This window comes from Sciurus carolinensis, chromosome 5 (genome assembly GCF_902686445.1).
Source record: "Sciurus carolinensis chromosome 5, mSciCar1.2, whole genome shotgun sequence".
NCBI lineage: Eukaryota > Metazoa > Chordata > Mammalia > Rodentia > Sciuridae > Sciurus > Sciurus carolinensis.
Genome location: NC_062217.1, coordinates 141770457 through 141789727, shown reverse-complemented (window position 1 = coordinate 141789727; position 19271 = coordinate 141770457). Strand labels below are relative to the sequence as shown.

At 42.2% G+C, this 19271-nt stretch overlaps 1 protein-coding gene across 3 annotated transcripts in view; it reads right to left on the bottom strand.

The window, feature by feature from the left end:
• Plce1 (phospholipase C epsilon 1) overlaps positions 1–19271 on the bottom strand; it is a 280344-nt gene that overhangs the window by 76734 nt on the left and 184339 nt on the right. For all 3 annotated transcript variants that reach the window (XM_047553007.1, XM_047553006.1, XM_047553008.1), the window contains exon 5: positions 3839–3984. In XM_047553007.1, the coding sequence (XP_047408963.1) occupies positions 3839–3984 (146 nt within the window). The remainder of the gene's footprint in view (positions 1–3838; positions 3985–19271) is intronic.

Sequence of the window (19271 nt, the reverse complement as noted above, 5' to 3'; positions counted from 1 at the left end):
CCAAAAGGGAAACGTTGTGGGTTATATGTAGTTTGTACAGATTTTTTGTGGAGGAATGTCCACAGAAAACCTGCCCCATCTATTACTCTTGATCTGAGTCCCTTGGTGGTACACATGAAACTCACTGTTGGTCTCTTTGGAGAATTGCTTTCTACTGAGTTGAGCTTGACATTAAGCTACCTGGCCTTTGCGGAGAACCTCTGTCTTACAGGGATCTTGCTAAGTTGTTGCAACTGGCCTTGAACTTGCGATCCTCCTGTCCCAGCCTCCCAAGTGACTGGAATTATAAGCGTGCGCCACCATACCAGACTTATAGTTTTTAATACTTTTCCAATACATGTCTATGTTGCTAAGCAAGTTACAGAATTGTGTATTTTTAGCTTAATGTAAATAAGTAGTATCATACTTACAGGTACTCTCAGGTAACCTGTTGGGGTGTTTGGTGTGTTTTGACTCAACCTCATATTTCTTTAAAAAAAATTTTTTTTTTAGTTGTCAATGGATCTTTTTATTTATTTGTATGTAGTACTGAGGATTGAACCCAGGGCCTCACACATGCCAAACAAGTGCTCTAACACTAAGCCTCAACTCCAGCCTCATCAACCTTATATTGCTAAGAATCATACCTGTTCATGAGTGTGGAAAACGTGACTGCTTATTAACTACAAGAATGATTGGAGGGGCTGAGATTGTAGCTCAGTGGAAGAGCGCTTGCCTGGCATGTGTGAGGCACTGGATTCGATTCTCAGCACCACCTATAAACAAACAAAATAAAGTCCAACCACAACTAAAAAAAAAAAAAAAATTAAAAAAATATATTAAAAAAAAAAAAAAAAAAGAATAACTGGAAAAGTCACAGAATCTCCCAGTGTATAACCAAGGTCAGGGTAGGGACAGCCAGTTGGGCAGGTTTGAAAGGCAGAAGAATTGGAAAAATACAACTGTTTTAATTTCACCTAAGTTGTCCTACAACTGTTCTTATAAAACAGATGAGGTTTGTTTGTTTGTTTGTTTGTTTGTTTTTTGAGGAGTGAAGTAGAATATAAATAAATGAAGAAAATGAGTGAATGAGAGGTTGTTCTCACTATTTAATGATTTCTCCTTTTGTTAATAAAGGAGATGTCAGGGTATGCTTGGGGTAAAGGACACACTTCAGCAAAGATCAATTATTTTTTGTTAGATGGAGAACTGGCACTATTTAAAAAATGCTTATGTCTTTTTATGATTATAAAAGTACTAGATGCTTATTGCAAAAACTAAACAAAATGGAACAAAAAATAGAACAAACACCTATAATTTCATCAGACAGGAAACACAGACTATTTCCTTTCAGTATTTATTCTATCTAACTCTGTATGAGTGTAGAAATAGTGCCAATATTATTAAATATAGACAGTTTTGTTCCCAGAGAGTTTTGATCATATGTTACCTGTTTCTCGACATAAAGCTTTTCATAAGCATCATTTTTTTTATCAGTGATAAACATCATTTTGTTAGTTAAATGTTATTCCTTTATCTGGATACATCATATTATGTCCTTTAAGTATTTTTCTATTGTTAATCTGGGCTATTTCGAATTGATAGCACAATTGAGTGAATGTCTTTGGTTATGAATTTCTGAACTTCTAAATGTTTCCTTAAAAGAGCTGAGAATTTAGAGGAAGCAAAACATACAATACCTATAGAAAACAAAGTCATTTAACAACAAGGGTACTCCTCCTTCCCATCCAGTTCTTAAAAAATGAAAAACCTCTAGTTATGCTGATGCAGTTAAATTATTTGGAATCAAACACTTTCAAGCCTAAAAGTGCACACAAACCCTGCTTCCACCATCATTCCATCAGGAGAACTTTCGGCAACTCATCTCCTGCATCCATTGTTCCAACTAAAGAGCCAGTTATGCCTGATACATTTCCCATCTGTCCGTAAAGATCAGTTTAGTGTTAACCCAAGTGTAGGAGCATGAGAGTGGGTGGCAGTGGGCCTGGGGTGTAAGATAAAATTCACAAGGATCAGTGAGGTGGAGTCTGGTTTGAGTTTATTCCTCATCTACGAGAATCTCCTGGACCCAATGCCTTCCTGGATTCCAAATTTGAACGAAGGTGAGTTGAAAAGTCAAAATCACTCTAAGTATCCAAGGGCCATGCTGAAGTTCTTATTGTCTCTAGAGAAACTAAAACCTGGCACGTGGCAACCAGTCTCCAAGATGGACTCCGGGGATCCACACCTCCCGGTAGTATGCCCTGGGTAGTCCCCACCCACAAGGACTCAGTGCTGGTCGCCTGTGACAAGTTCAGTGTGGCGGAAGTGACAGTGTGACTTCTGAGGCGGGACATAAAAGGCATAGTGGTTTTTGCCTTGCTGTCCTCAGTGCTCACTCTGGAGGGAGACAGCCCCGTGCTGTGAGCACAGTCATGGCCCCAGGAAGAGGAGAGAGAGGTGTGGTCCTCAGCCAATAGCCAGCTCCTGCTTGTTGGTGCACTATTTTTATCATAATATGATCATTCTTCCTAAAATAAATGTAATACAGGTTCTTCATAGAAAACTTTTCACAAAAAGAAACAGAATCATCTGGAAGTAGCCTCCTCTTATTCGAATATTTGTTCTGTTTTTTCCTTCTTGTGAGTCATGCTGGGAGCAATTGTATGGTCATTTTAAATGCCAATGGGATGATCATTTGAGTTTATTTTCAGGTAAGAAAGTTCAAAAGACAAAAAGATTTCCCACTCAGAATTTTCATTTCCTTGCCCAACCTGGAGTCTCTATGGAGGGATCTGGAGAACCCAAGAAAGATCTTGATGTTGTGATGCTATAAGGCAAGAGTTATTTATAGTGAGAATCCTCACAGGGTTGGCGAATCTTGGAAAACAATTACAACACCATCACCGTCTTTTTCTGTAGCCTTACTGCGTGCCAGGTTCATCTATCTTTCCATATTATCCCCATTTTATAGACAGAGAAATTGAGACTCAGTGAGGTCAAGTGACTTGCCCAGATCACACAGCTATTCCACGGTGGGATGCGGGGAGGCAGAAGTTGATCCCCTGTTACTAACTGGACAACCCATGGTCTCCTTCCTCATACCCATGCTGCCTCCCGCAGGAGAGCAGTTATTTTGTGCAACATAACCAAGACTGAAAGGAAGAAGGTGGGAGACTTTGTGATGTTACTAGTTTGGTGGAGAAGGCACAGGAGCAGAATATCACAGTGGTCATGATCATGGGCTCTGAAATCCAATGCCCCAGCCATGCCTTGTGTGAATGACTTACCTACTCTTTAGTTTCCTCTTTTTGTACAATAGGGAACAATAATACTATCTACCTCAAAAAACAATCTTGAGAATCCAAAGAAACAGTGGAACGTGCTTAGCTAGCTCAGTGCTTGACGTACGGTGAGTGCTCAATGATAATGAAAAAAACAACATTATTGGAAGTTTATTGTCAATATTAGCCTCGGTTAGTGGTCAGGAATTCACAATGCTGGGGTAATTCAGGTAGAGCTGAAAGGAGAGGTGACAGTGAGGTTTATGGGCAGGAAGGGGAAGAGAGGTACCAGTGATAGAGTTAATGGGCAATGCCACCAGGTAATTTTACTTAACCTGGCCAAAGCGTATGGGATCAGATCAGATACAGTGAAGCAGGAGCATGTCTGGCCTACAGGGGCCAATTCTGCAGCATCTGTGAAGGACAGGGCTGGTGGTTCTGGAAGAGGATAGTATACTCCCTAAAATGATCACTCCCAACTGCTTCGCTTGGGTAAGTATGTCAGCCAGGGGAATTCAGTGCTGTTCAGCTAGTCAGAGGAAACTGTCCAGATTATGGTGTTCCTGCTGACTTACCTGAGGCCAGCCAAGAACTCCATGACAGCATTGTAGTTGCCCATGTTCCAGCAGCACTTGGCCACATGCACCAAATAGGAGAAGACTTCCCGCTTTTCCTCCATGGAGCCTGCTGTGAGGATCAGCCATGTTACCCAGGAGCTCACCTGGAAGATGCAGGAGGGGCATTCACTGAAACTGTCCGGAAGTCAGGCACATATTTTTTTTTTTTTCACAAGAAAACTTTTTTTTTTTTTTTTTTTTTAAATTAAGATAGTATTAGTAAAGGAAGGACTCAGCCTAGAGATCCGAAGTGAAAAAAAAGCTCCATCACTGCTTTGATATGGAAACTTGACAAGTCATTAATGTCTCTGTATCTTCATCTTCATCTTTAAGATAAGGAGGCTGAAAAGGACAATTGGTAAGATCCCTCTTGAAAGTGCAATAGTAGTTATAATGATGAGCATAGCTGCCTCCCATAAGATCCCTTAGAGCTATACAGTTCCACGAGACTATAAGAAAATAAGGCCTCAGGATAATTTTCATAGAAATATATTTGATGGACATCAAGACTAGATGCAATCAATGAACTTAGCATTGATTAAAGACAAGTAATAAAATACATATTATCAAATGAAAAAATTAAAAAAACATTTTTTGGACAATTTTTACAGATATATAATCTATTATGTACTTCAAAAGTCAAAATAAAGAAAATAAATATTCACAGAGAACTTTTTATGTGCCAGGAACCATTCTAAGCATTACCTATGTTATCACAATTATCTTTCATAACACTTTTAGGAGTCAAGGACTATTCAGATCCAAAGACCTGTTTAAGATCCTCACCCAGCAGGTGGGACGGGTTGGATGTGGACTCAGGGTACCTGATTCAGAGCTATATTACTAATCCCCAATAAATGCCCAATGTATATACATAAATGCTAATGTTCTCCAACTCTGGGATTAAATGTATTCTAATAGAATTTTTTTTTCTACTACTACGCAGTCTGGAGTATAAAATTTAGTAATAATTCACATCTACTTACCTCCTTATGATATACAGCTTTGAAATCACCTGCTTTACCTTTAAGATTATTTTGCTACTGTCTGTACTTTGGTGTTTGGATACCAGTGTCCATTTAAGTTAATTTCTCCACCCTGGCTAACATCTGACTTGATAAGTTCACTTGTTAATAGACTAGCACTTTGGTCTTGACCCCATATGCCCTCACTAGGTACACTTGAATCAGCAATAGTGCTGAAACCTGGGGAGCCTTCCCCAGCCTGCATGAGGTGAGACTTGAACAGAGACCTCGTTGTGACCCAGACAACTGCAGGTTGTTCAAGGTCAAGGGCATAATGTCCAAGAGTAGGAAAAAAAAAAAAGATAAGAATTAATGGCATTTAGTGCTGGCAGCAACCGTAGAGGGCAGTCCAACCCTATTTTTCCAGATTGAGTATTTGGCTCACAGGAGAAGTGACTTTCTGGGGTCACCATTCTTGTTGATGTCAAAACTAGGACTCCCAGTCTAGTGCTCTTTCTCTCATCTGATGAAAGTTGATAGTTTCTTTACACGTAGCCCTAGGTAGTCCTTTTAAACACTCAATTTGGAGCTGTGTTTTTTGAAGACAAAGCTGGAACAGAAGAAGACACCAAGAAGAGTACCTCTCCTTAGCCTTATCACAAGTCCTCCACCTGCTCTGGACCACACTGGCCCTCAGGCAAAAGCAGAACAGATCTGGACTCAGAACTCTAGGGGAAGCTGCATTCAGGTCTCTCCAGGAACCTTCTGGGATTTCCAGGGCTGACCCTTCTGCAGCTATGAGCTATCCCCTCTCACCATCTCCATGCCTTGTCCTTTCACCTAGTTAAAAGCCACTTTTGTGAAACTCTAACTCCATTAGGTTAAGAAGTTATTTTGCTAATAGAGACTGTCAGTCTTTGGTGCTACTTTCCAATTGTTCCTTTAGGCTAAATGAATGGTTTCCGACAGGCCCTGCCCCACAGTGGGAAATCACTTGGAATCATAACATGGTCAACTCCTTGAGTTGAAAATTCAAACTCTTCTCCCTACAGATATATGTGAGATCCTGAAAAGCTAAAATGGTTCCTCAAAGTCACCCAAATGATTACTACTTGAGGCCTCTGGCTATAGTCTTTCCATGGCTTTAGAGCCTTTCCTGTTGAAATTCATGGCAAATTAGTGTCTCTGGAAAGTCATTGGTCTTTCAGGCTTTCTTGTACCATGGAGTGACTGGAAAGGGTTAACTCCCCTCCCCTGCAGAGGCCTGTTTCATAGCCCATGTGCAGAACACCACTTGGTTTTGGGTCTCCATCCTGATCATGTATCCAGGTTTATTTCCTATCAGTCAAATCATTTTCCATACACTTTCCCACAATGCTAGGAAAAAAATAGCAATACTGTATTTCACATGGAAACCTAATTTAAGCCAACTGTTCCATCACCGACTGTGAGTCCCCAGGGCCCCTGGTTGTTGAGATTATGTAAGCACTGTTATCATAAACACACACACACACACACACACACACACACACACACACCATCCACTTACAAACTTCAGGGAAGATTCTTACTATGGCCTAATGTAATCACAATTATAGAGGCACTAAGTGGTGGGAGTGTCATCAATGAGACAAAATACATGAAAAAAATAAAGGAGAAAAAAATAGATTCAGTGATAAATGTCAAAATGTTGACCAGAGCATAAATGGTGGGTCATATTTACGAAGTGGAAAATAGGATGTGTTGCCAATTCAGAAGGAATTTCAGGAATACTGAAGTCAAAAAGAAAAACACAAAATACACATCAGTATAAAGTACCATGGTTATAATATAGAGAGCATCCCTAGGGTAGAAAGGTGCTAACTGTGGCAGATTACATCACTTAGTTTCATAGGTCAACTTTGAACTTCAGACCTTTAGGGTCCACCGACTGGCACCCAAGCCAGGATGGGGAGATAAACTGGTAGGTCCACAGGCTGCAGTGTCCTGTGCCCCTGGGCCCTGGTCCTCCTGTAAGTAAGGGGCAAGGCTCCCTTCTGGATTCTGACAAAATCTTCACCTCCTCAAGGAGAACTTCCTTGGCTTCGCTCCTGGAGTATGTCCTCCAGCTTGCATGCTGTGGTACCCCATGGCACTCTGAGCTCTGTGCTCCCATGAAGTCAGGCCTGCTGTGCTCACAGACAGGTAGCAGTGTCAGCGATCAGCCAAGATCTGCCCTCTGTGAGTCTAATGAGGCCTCCTTGAGGAGGCTTTGCTGATGGTTCAACGAATACCTCACGTTCAATTTCTTCCTCTTGGACTTAATGTAATATCTTGAGCCCAAAGTTATGTCTATACTTGGATTCTCACCACTGCACGGGGTGTGCATCTGGCTTATTTTTGTTATATGTGTGTGTCTGACTCTTTCACATGGGTCTCTTCTGTCTCCCTCGGCAGACCCTAAGTTCTCAAGGACAGAGACCATCTTTCCCACATTTCTAGTATGGGGATGTTCAGTGCCGCAGGCCGACAGGCAGGCCATCAGAGTCCCAGGAGGCTGTGGGCAGGGAGGATTCTCAGCTTCCAAGTGGTCAGGAATTATATTTGGGAAGGAGCCTAAACATTTCCTATTGCTGTTCCCAGGTCCAGAAAAAGGAGACAAATGACTATGCCAAAAAAGTTTTTTGAATGTACTGAGGATAAGTTTTCATAGAAAGATGATATTTTGTAGTGGTTATTGTCACCCTAACTTCAAAGGTTGGGCTCAAATAGTAAATCTACAGCAGATAATCAAAGTATAGACAAAGCTACTCTTAAGTCATTTATATGAAGTGTACGTGTATGCCCGCCCTCTGTGGACCAAGACAACCCTTGAACTTGAGCATGTGGGCACACACTGAATGCAACACATGAAAAGCATGTAACACACACATCCCTGCCTAGGCGATGCTCAAGTGTGAGCACTCACATTGGAGTCAGTGGGGGTGGTGGTAAGGTATTCATTTAAATACAGATTCCAAGACCTCACCCAGACCTGGGAATTAGTAGGCTAGGGACAGTGCCTAGGAATCTGCATTTTCAGATAAACTCCCTGGTGATTCTTTTTTTTTTTTTTTAATTGTTGTTGAACCTTTATTTTTATTCATGTATTCATATGTGGTGCTGAGAATTGAACCCAGTGCCTCACACATGCTAGACAAGTGCTTCACTACTGAGCCACAGCCCCAGGCCCACTGGTGATTCTTAAATGCACTGAAATATGAGAGCTAGCCCAGAGACTCAGTATCTTTTTTCTGTACCCTGGGCCCTTCAATCAGGGCCCACCCTTCATTTCTGTCGTCCATGCAGTTTAATATTATAAATTGGCCACTCTGGCTTCATCATAACCAAATGTACCTGAGTCCAGGACTGTAACCCATTTGGAACTAGGGATGCCAAGGGAGGCGGAAGAGCGTAGCCAGGGAGAACAGGAGCACTGGAGTCGGGTTCAAGTTCAAGTCCCTGTTCCACTGTTCCCTTGGGCATGTTCCTGAGGCAAGTTACCTAACTGCTCTGGGCCTCAAGTGCTTTTTCAGTAAAATGGGAATAATATTTACCTCAAAAAATTACAGTGAGGGTGAAATGGGAGATCATATCTGAAGACCTCAACACAATGCTTCGTGGGTGGTTAAGGACTCAACGAACATTTACTACCAAGACTATGGCAGCAGTTATCACCACCTCTACTATTACTCATGTTACCAGAACACAGAAATCCAGAAGAAAGCAGTCTCTAAATTCCACTTGCTAACTGAGATGAGGCTGGACCAGGAGAATCTATGACTGCCCTGAGCACTGTTCTTACCTAAAAAAAGAATAACTCACAGGTCTGCAGGTTTCCATGACTCCTCAGTAGGAATAAAACATCATTTTAAAAGTAATAATTGCCCAATCACATATATGAATATATCTATGTCTAGATCTAGATCTTTTTTACCCATCTGACATGCCAGTCCTACTAGGTGCACCATTTTCTGTTCTCTTTCTACACTTAGATCTATGCCACTTTTCTCTCTGATTACTTGTGCTATGAATATGTAGGGAATTTTGTATGTACTCTTGTCTTGTTTTGGCTGTCCCACATCTCATCCTAATCTGTACAGATTACACGGGGCTGGCCACACTCCTACCTTCAGGCCTGGCCTCCGTGATGATCAGAGTATGAACCGAGACAGGCCAACGAAAGTTCTCCTTGAGTCTTTTGCTGAAACTAGCAGGAAGAGACACATCTTTTTGTTGGAATCATAAACTGTAAAGATCTGAGCTTGGGGCTATCAACAGCTATATTTGCTACAATATCAGGAAAGCCTGTCTGGGAATAAAGCCAACACAAAAGAAAGATGAAGATAGATTCCTGAGGACATTTGTCAGACTCCAACATCTAACCATGCCTGAAACCTTCTGGTGATCTCATATACATAAAGCAATTTCCCTTTTTTATTTGAGCAGTTTTGAGTTCAGTTTCTGCTAACTTGCAAATGAAAACAAAAGACAAAAAAAGAAAAAAACTAAACCCAACAAATGTATTGTGACTTGAGATGACCCTCCTTCCAGTAAGTACTTACTGAGTATCTGCCATGTACCATGAACTATGCTGGACGCTAGTAAATAAGACTAGAACTTGAAGATTCATTGGGGAAAATCACACAAGCAAGTAATTAAATAGTAGCATGGTTGATATTATGACTGGATACGTACAAGGCCAATTCACCCATTTGTATGCTGCATGTTTGGAAGACTACTCTTTCTACCACTCTCTGGTCCCTGTTGCCCTCCCAGAGCACTTTATTTATAACTCTACAAGGGTGCTTATTCTTTCCACAAACAGTTACTGCATGCCTGTGAATTTGCAGGGAACTATGGTAGGCATGGGGCAGGAACAGTTGAAGCAAGCATAAGAGAATGAAGATAGCATACTCTGCCAGGCAATGAGGCAGTTGTGTGCATGTCCATCTTCTCTGCTCCTCTCCTTGAGAGGGGAGAGAGTACTATTCCATCTACCTTCCTACTATTTGTAGAATTTCTGGCTCATGATAAGCAAAGATAGTTGCTTATTCCTACATTCTTCACTCTAAATTCCCTGAATACTCAGAAATTAAGTTTTAAACTCACCGCAGTTATTGACTGTTTTAAAACCAACTAGGGAAAATATTCTGAGATAGGTAAATTCTATTTCTAGTTAAATGGACTAGGGAACCACTAGCAGCTCTGTGGAATGTGTTATCTTCTCTTTTACCATCTTCAGTTGAATTGAATGGATTATTCATTTGGAAGCCAATTATAAAATGATATTCAAAAGTAAGACTCATCTCATGCATATTCTCCCCTTTTGTAAAAGTAATTGATAATAGCCCTAGTATAGGGTCTTAGTTATTTCAGTCCCTTTTAGATTTGATGGGGTTAAAATTCATAACTAACAGTTTACATAAAAAGTCTTGATATGGATGAACTGCTAGCATCAAATTATTCTGATCCTACCACATGGATATTTATGAATCATTTTTCTCCCTCTTCACATGATCTTTCTTTTTGGTGCTGGGAATGGAACCTAGAGGTTCATGCCTACTAAGCACATACTCTATCACTGAGCTACACCCCTAGTCCCTCTTTGCATGATTTTATCATCATAATTATAACAATAGGTTTTCACATATCAGACATGTATTTTTGAAAAGTATACTGCTTATCCCATTTAACTCTTGAGTTCTGCACGGCTGGTACTAATACTCTTCCCAATTTAAGAAGAGGAACCTGGGGTTCAGAGTGGCTAAATAAGTTTGTCCAAGGTTACACCTGTAAACTAGGGATAAGCCAAGTCAAAAGCCTGTGCTTTAAAACTACCAGGCCCTGCTACTTTCCATTTGCTCTTAAGAGGCTTAGCCTCTTGTGAATTAATTATAGCTTTGAGGCCTGGACAGTCACTCTAATCTACTGGGCAAAGAAGTGGCTCTTAGCAAAGACGATGGGAAGCTCAGCTGCAGATACAGCTGAGTCAGATCCCCTGTAGGAACAGAATGTTAGTATTCTAAGTCACAGAGAATGTGGTGTTGGAACCTGATGGTTTTTTCCAATGCTCCTATTCTGTCACCTACTTAAAATTTGTTTTCATGTCCTGAAGAATAGTACAGGGTCCTCCTGAATTTGAGTCAGAAGATGAAAGCATGTGTCAGAGAAGGCCCAGGAGAGAGTCCATCCTTGCAGATCACTCACAGAGGCAGCCAGGTGTCTCCTGAGAAGATTCGAGGGTTCAGAGATGCCCCAAAGAGAACTGCTTGCTGAGTAGCTGCCATTGTGGTGTGCCTGGTCCCTGCAGCCTCTTCTCTGAAGCTTATTGGGGGAACTCCTGCAAATACTTCTGTGTTTAGCAAGTCATGACTGATGCCCTCTGAAGCAGCTCACCCTCCACTGGGCACTGTTCAGGGCACTGGGGCAGGTGTGAGCAAGGCAGACAGACCTGCCCTCCCAGCAGATGGTGACATCTGTACCACTCGGCATGACCTGTCCCTCCTCACTTCAGGTGTGCCTCCTGGGCTCTTCATCTCCTCTCCCACTGCAGGGGATCTCAACTGGCCAGTATCAGTGGGCACCATGAGACTGATTCTGTCATGGCTGGGTTTGCACCCTTTCCTTCCTTCCCTCCTTCCTTTTCTTGATTGAACCCAGAAATACTTTACTACTGAGCCACGTGCCCAGTCCTTTTTACTTTTTATTTTGAGATAGGGATTCACTAAGTTGCTCAGTTTGGCCATGAACTTGTGGTCCTCCTGCCTCAGCCTCCCAAGTTCCTGAGATTACAGGCATGCACTACTATGCCCCATGGGTTTGCTCTTTTCTGATATCAGTGAAATAATGACATCAAATGCTCCCATAGCTTACTTAAATAGACTCTGTTTTAGCAAGCATTAATTCATCTACTTGTATAACAACCCCAAAAGGAATATGCCATTATCACCTCCATTTTATAAAGAAAATGGAAGCATAGAGAGGTTTAGTTACATGCCTAAGATAAGCTTAGGTAAGTGGGGGAGGTGGAATCTCAACCCAGGCAAACCCAGCCCAGAGCCCATGCTTATAACACGGTGCTCTACAGGCATGAATGGGTTCTTGAATATTGGTGTATCTTACGGCTCTGTCTTGGCCCTTCTTGATTCTCTTCTTACGCTACCTCATCCCCATAGATGTTTTCCTTCACTTGGTTTTACCCAGGTTTCTCTGCTGCTGGCTTCAAATGACTATCTCTTGTCTTGTATATTCAAGAATGAACTGGATATTTCCACCCCAAAGGCCCAAGATCTCAAGTTCACTCTGTCCCCAGTCCTTGACTCCTCCTTCACTTTTATGCTCTCCATCCGATAAGTTTCCAGGTAGCAAAGATGTCACCACTAGGAAGTCTTCCTGAGCCCTCAGGTTAGTGAGTCCTTACTACACTGCACTGTGACCACTATCCCGGCCCCTCCACTGGAGGGCGCTCCTTGAAGGGAGAATAATTTTGCTCATCTGTTTCCCAGTTCAGTGTCTGGCATGATTGGGAGGCAGGTGCCCAACAACCTCCTGCTCTGAGTCATGCATAGGGCATAGCAGTCAACTCCCTGTTAATGCTACTCTTCTCAGGAGATGAGCCTAGCACCTGAGTTGCTCCAGGGACCTAGAGCAAGATCACTTACTCTAGAGCAGATGGCCCCATTGCAACCACTGTCAGCATGCTCTGCACCCAAGAGGCTCAAATGATGTGCTGGGGAAGGACACCTGGAGAGCCATGATGCAGAAGACTGTGGGTACTTTGGTCCATGCCTTAAAGATCCCATTTTCCCTGAGATTCTTGGGTACTGGAAGAGAGGGTAGTGGTGGACTTCTCATTTGATCTACAGTGGGCTGGGCCCATTTTGAGGGGTCCTGAGCGAGTCCCCTGGATGGAGAAACCACCAACTAGATGCTGCACTGTCTGGGAGAAGGGGATGAGTGAATGTTGTCTGCTAGGGCCAGGAGACAAGCTGGGAATCACTTGGAGCCCCAGGGCAGGTGGGCACCTGCCCAGGTAAGCAAAAAGTGAGTCCAGCAGGTTACTTTTTCACTTGGTGTGAAATAAAAGCTTTTATCAATTGCAATACAGATGGTGAGCAAGGGACAGGAGAACCACAACCAAACCAACACTGATGATCAAACAGGAAGGAGAGAAGGGAAGGGGAGAAAATGGTTTATATGTGTTGGCATAGGTTACCCTGAAGACAAATCTGTGTGAAGAAACAAAAGATATTGACAGTTCACCAAGATCAATTACCTTCTGGCCCTTCTGGACACAGGTAGATATAGTGGATCTTTAAGAAGATAATTAAATCACCTGTCTGTGCAGGGTATGTGTGTAGGGCTGAGCTTCTATGAATGACACTTGTTAGGGACTAAATCTGGTGAAACCTGAATTCGATCTCCCCAACTTCTCTGTCCCATGGTGGGTCAGAGTGTGTGAAATGGACTAAAAACTAAGGAAATGAAGGTTCATTTTCAGGCTCTGCCTTTCACTGTTTCTGTGACCTTGAGCAAGTCTCTAAACTAACCTGAGAGTCTATATCCTCATTCATAAAAAGAGGACAATCAGTGTCCTGTATTACAAGGGGTGTGGTGACTAATAAAACAGACAATATATGTAAAGGACTCCAGGGCTTGGAGCTGAGTACATGCTCAATAAATGTCAACTAATATTGATAATTAAAAAAAACAATAAGCAGCTCCCTCTTCAAGATGAAGCCCTTATGGAAACAATGCTGGCCTTTTTATTACTGTTCCAGTGTTCTCTTCTCTGTTCCGTGGAGAGGGACTTCCTAAGGATGAGGGCCTCCAAAAGAATGATCCTTTGTATCTTTTCAAGATGCCAGAAAGGTGAAGGAAAGGAAGGCAGAAAGGTATGGGGGAAGTTTTCAGAAAGTTTATCAACAGAATGTCTAAGAAAAGCCGGCCCTGAGGGGTAAGGGCAGGAGATGAGGAAGGGTAAGCTCTCTGAGAAAGCAGGGGTGCTCTCTGAGAAAGAAGGGACATCTGAATATGTCCAGCCTGATAGGTAAGGAAGTTCGGGAAAAAAAGTGGTGAATCAAAACAAGTTCTTCAAGGTCAGCTGCCCTGAAAATCCAGGGCCTTTGTCCCGGAAACCTCAGGGACACTGGCCTGCAGTTATAGCACTTGATGGAACAGATTTAACCATATCACGTGACATTGGCCATTTCAACAACTTTCTTGCTTTGTGAGAAGGAAGAACACGCCCCGATTCTGTGTAAAAAAACAGAGTTATATAGGAAAGGCAAAAATTCTAGGATGTTCAGCACAGTATAAAATTACTTGAACTGCCTCCCCAACTATCTAATCTATAAAAATAAACAGTGACTATCCTGCAAGGAGATCGTGTAACTGGTCAGGGGTAACCGTCTGGTGGAGCAAAGCAGAGGAACTTGAGACTGACAGCTGAGAGCTTACATTCATTTCTAGATGTCAAATGACTGCCCAGTGGCTCAGCTCCAGCCCTTCCAAGCTACACTTGATACTTCATTTATCCTGTTTGTTGGCTGACCTGCTTGTTCATATGTATCTGTCCCTCTGAGGCATTAGATTTTGAAATTTTGAGGGGCAGACATGATCTGCCAATTTTGAATTATGACCCCACGTTATACACCTAGTAGGTGCTCAAGAAATACGGCTGTCATTATCCCTTTCTGCTCTAAAAATCCCAGATAGGAATAGGTCAGCAATTTTTTGAGGTAATGCTTCCCAAACCATATTCCAGGGGATATGTTCTAGCACATGTGAAGTGTCTGGGGCCATATAAGTTGAGGAAAAGATGGGATTGGAAAAAAAAAAAAAAAAAAGATTTTTTTTATTGGCAGGATTTCTTGGGCCCTTTTATATGCTAATGTGCATGATAAATCTCTAAGAAGGAGTTAATATTCAGTGTTTTCCCAGTTCCTTTGACCATGTGATATTTTTCACAAAGGCACATTAACATCTAGAACTCTGGAATATCGACCCTCGGTCCCTCTCAGTTACTTTGGCCTGGTGTGGACATAGCCTGGCACTTGTCTCCAGTGGCAGTTCTGCAGACTGTCCACTTTTATCTGGCCACTTGAAAACACATCCTTTCATCTCTGGAAACTGCTTGGGATGGGTGCTCAGGAGGTCAAAATAGAAAGGGCATCACAGAATTTTATATAATTGGTGCCATAAATCCAGAACCACTATGTCATTGGAGGAATTCTAAAATCAAACACAAAGGAAGATTTTCTTATCATCCAAAGTGAGATGAAGGCATAGGGGGAAGCCAAGGCTACCTCCAGGAAATTGTCCAGAAAGTAGACTAGCTTCTAGCCATGTGGTCCTGTGAAATAGGACGACAACTAATAAATCAACGAACCTCAGAATGTTTCAAAAGTCCTTAGATGTTATTTAGTCTACTTCCCTTATCTGATATATGAAGAAACAGAGGACCAGAGGAGTTAGATGTTTTGCAAAGGTTACCCAATGAGTGAGTGGAGACCCCAGGCCTCCTGACCTCAGGACATCCTGTGTCCATAACTGGTTGAGCTTCAGTTGTCTCTGTGAAGAGGCTCTGATGCACGACCACCTGCCCTACCTGCTGGGTGCAGAGGTGGTGCATGCTGGGTGGTACAAGTTGGGAAGGAGCGAAGGTGGTCTGATGGTGAGGAAGAGGAGGAGAGCTGGGAGCTACACAATTGCTAAAGATACTAACTCAGAGATGGTGGCAGTGGGTCCTAGTTAGGCAAAAGCCTAGGAACAAATTGGGACAGAGCCAGGATAATGAAAGCAAGAGTGCCCAGCCCAGGGCCTGCCACGTCACAGCCCTCAACAGGCTGGATGGAGTCCAAGAGGTGGCTGTGGCGGCAGACCTGTCTGCAGAATTTAAGATATGTTGGCCTTGAACTTTTCCCCTGCAGCTCCAGCCAGAGAGGGATACCAGCTGTGCCCTGCAGACTGGGCTGCAGGAGGGAAAGGGGGGAGGAGAATGGAGGCTTGGGGCAGAATTCTAGAAGGGAGGTCCAAGGGAAAACAGAGCAGAAATAGATGGTATAGTTGCTATTTGTCTTCATTAGGGATGGATGGCAAGAGAGGGAGAGGCCACAGGAAGAAACCTCCCCTGCTTCTAGGAGGGGAGGAAGGGTCCTGCAGGGAACATTCTGGCTAGGATCTCTTTCAGGAAGGGAGGGAGCAGCTGCTCACCACCAGCTGCAAATTAGGGGCTGGAGACTGATGAAAGCCTCAGTGGGCACAAACTCCAGGTTAGGAGCTGGAGAAACTCAAAACCTTGGAGCTAGGAGGCTGAAGTGAGCTTGAGACTGGCAGAGGAAGGGGATTTACTTTGGAGGCTGGAGCTGCATAGCTGGTAGGATTTTGGAGTGATTTTGCTGAGGAGGCCAAAAGTGAGGTCTGTTTGTTTTATTCAGGATAGTCAGCCACAGAAGTTTAGGGCTGTGTTGACAGTTCCTGTAAAAGTGTCTAGAAATCTGGTAATTTAAGGGTCACATGCATCCCCCCAAATATCAGTCTGGCTTTTCTTGTAGAGAAAGGGTGAGTATTAACCTTAGAGGAGTAAAGTCATGTTTTATATCTAGTTTAAGAAATTTCTCAAAAAAATAATGACTTGGGAAGTGCTTAGGCTGTAGATGATAGCAACTGAAAAGAAGCACCGTTCTGGAATTAGAAAGTGACACAAGGTATGCCAAAAATAAACAAACCCCAAATCAAACTGAAATAATAAAAGACGATCTTGGCATATTGATTGGACAGATGTTCTGTACTAGATGCTGGGGGAAGGTAGTGGTTGCAAGTGTCAGCACTAACATTTGCTGTGTGATAATATTACTTAATTTTTTTTTTGCCCAATACCTTCAATTTAAAGCAAATCTGTGAGCCATGCCTACCCCATAGAATCATAGGATTAAAGAAAATAATGTGAACATACTTGGCCCAGGAGGAAGGTTAGCCAATCTTAGTACTATTAAGTGGCACGTATTCATGTATAAGAGAGTAAAAGTGAATTTTGCTATGAGCTGATGAACGTTGACTATATAATATAAAAAAAAGAATATCTGGAAACTACATATTTTCATATACAATTGACTAAGAGATTTCTTTCTATTTTCTCCTGTTTTTCTAAGTGCTAGAAAACACTGTCAAAACTTAAATGCTTTAGTCAAATATTTTCCTGAGACAAAGTTGATGTGCATACTTTTTCCCCCCCTTACAACTATAAATAAGTAGGTTCCAGCTTTGTATCAAATATATCCAACACCTGTAGGATATAAACTCTGGCCTGAATTTCCTAAAAATGCTGGACATGTTTTAGTATTTTAATGATAAAACCCAGATGTCCTCGTTTACATGCCCTGGAAGAAAAGAAACATACAACCTTACAAAGAACACTCACCACTTTAAATCTGATTAAAGTCTATGCCAAACAAGGACTGGAAAGAGTATGATGTTTGTACAAACAATCTTTTAAAAAGTATTTTTCAAATCCACTTAAATGGTCTAGAAAACTCCTGAAATGTGAACCAGCAATATTTATTTACATTCCACTCCTGCATTAAAGTATTAGTTTAGGTCATGGCTTGGTGCTTGGAGCAGAATTGTACTAATGATAAGCTGTGTTCTGAGAGTGAAATGAACCCTGGTTTGACCATTTATGTGAATGACAATGGCATTTAGAGCCTGGTGATTCTTAAGTGTAACTCACTTTCAGATCATTTGGGAGAGTTGTTTTTTTTTTTTTTTTTTTTAAATACCCAACTGCAAACTTCACTATTTAACATAAAATTCAGTAGACTGGGGAGGGGAGTAGAATCACCTAATGAAAGCTTTCCTAAATGATTCTGAGAAAGCCTTATGTTTGGAAACACTATCAAGAGCCCTGGGAAGTAATTACTCCCCAGCATGAAAATTGCTGGGGATCTTGTTAAAATGCAGAGAATGACTCAGAAGGTGGGGTGTGGGTAGAATACCCTACATTTCCTGCAAGTTCCCTGATGATGCTGATTCTGCTGGTGTGGGGACCACAGGGCGTATTTCCTTCTCCAGTCTCTTTCGACCTGGAATAGTCCCTCATCATTCCCTCACTTTGATGTCTTCACGTAATTTCAAAGACTCTGAGGCCTTGTGTTCTGCAGTATGGGCCTCAGTCTGAGTCTGCCTGATGCTTCCTCATGACCAGACTGATACTGTTCTGGCAGGTACACACAGAGAAAGGCTGGGCTCCACTTTCTGTATCACACCAGAAGGCACCTAATGCAGACCCCTTCGCACCACTCAGGATAGGAACCTTGGTCATTTGGTCAGGTTGCTGCCTACCAGCTGTCTCCATCACAAGGTCGCCATTTTCTCTTCTGGTAATTGATTATTATTTTGTCAGGAGCTATCCCAAGTAGGAAATTCCAAGGTCTTACTCCTCTCGTATTTGCCAGCCTCCTGCCTTCCATTGATAACCTACCACCTGAACCAACTGCTTCTCTGAAAGCTACCAATGATTTACATTTCCATCATTCTTTTCACACTTATTAGGAGCATTCTCTGCTAAGAAACGACTTTCTCTTCTCCATTTATTTACTTATTTATGTAGTTATGTAAATCAGCATAGACTCATGGATTGTAATTTTTTCACTGTATTGGAATCCATTACCCTCATTATTTATTTTGAAACTCAAATTGTGCCCAAGTGTCCTGGGTCCTTTTGACATGTTTCCATCTTCCTTTGAGCATTTCCTTACTTTCTGGCATAACAAAATGTTCCAGACTTATCTTTAATTTTCCCTGTCCCAGTCATGTCATTTCTCTAAGAAGTTCTAATTTCTTTTTAGTGAAGAATGGTATTTAGACTCCAGTGTGTGTCTTATGCACACATATATATACACACACATATATACATATATATTTCTCTTATTATCTTTGTATGTATATTAAAAACATAAATTCATAATGAAATCTACATTTTCAACTTAACACCTCAAGGTTCTTCCTCGCCTTCCTTCTTTATATCTTTGAATAGTGAGAAGCTTGGCTCTCATATAGTTTGTCTAAATATATTAATTTATTTACCCAGTAATTTTGTTTTTTTCACCAAGTAACCACTCCCCCAATATTTGGGTTGTCTCCTGTCTCACCACCCATGGGCTGTGCCCCTTCACCACCCTGCATCCTTGATTGCTGGGGGACATGCCTCTGCCATGCCACTGATGTGCCTCTGAGAGGCTGCCAGGCCCCTCACCACATGAGCCAGGCCATCTCCCAAGCCCGCTCCTCCATGGTGGAAAGGAAGGTAAAAGGGAAGGGAAGATGGGAAGGCTGCTCATCCCTCATGAATGGTTCAGATGCTCCCTGATGAAGAGAGGCTGTGGAAGGAGCAGAGCAGAGTATCC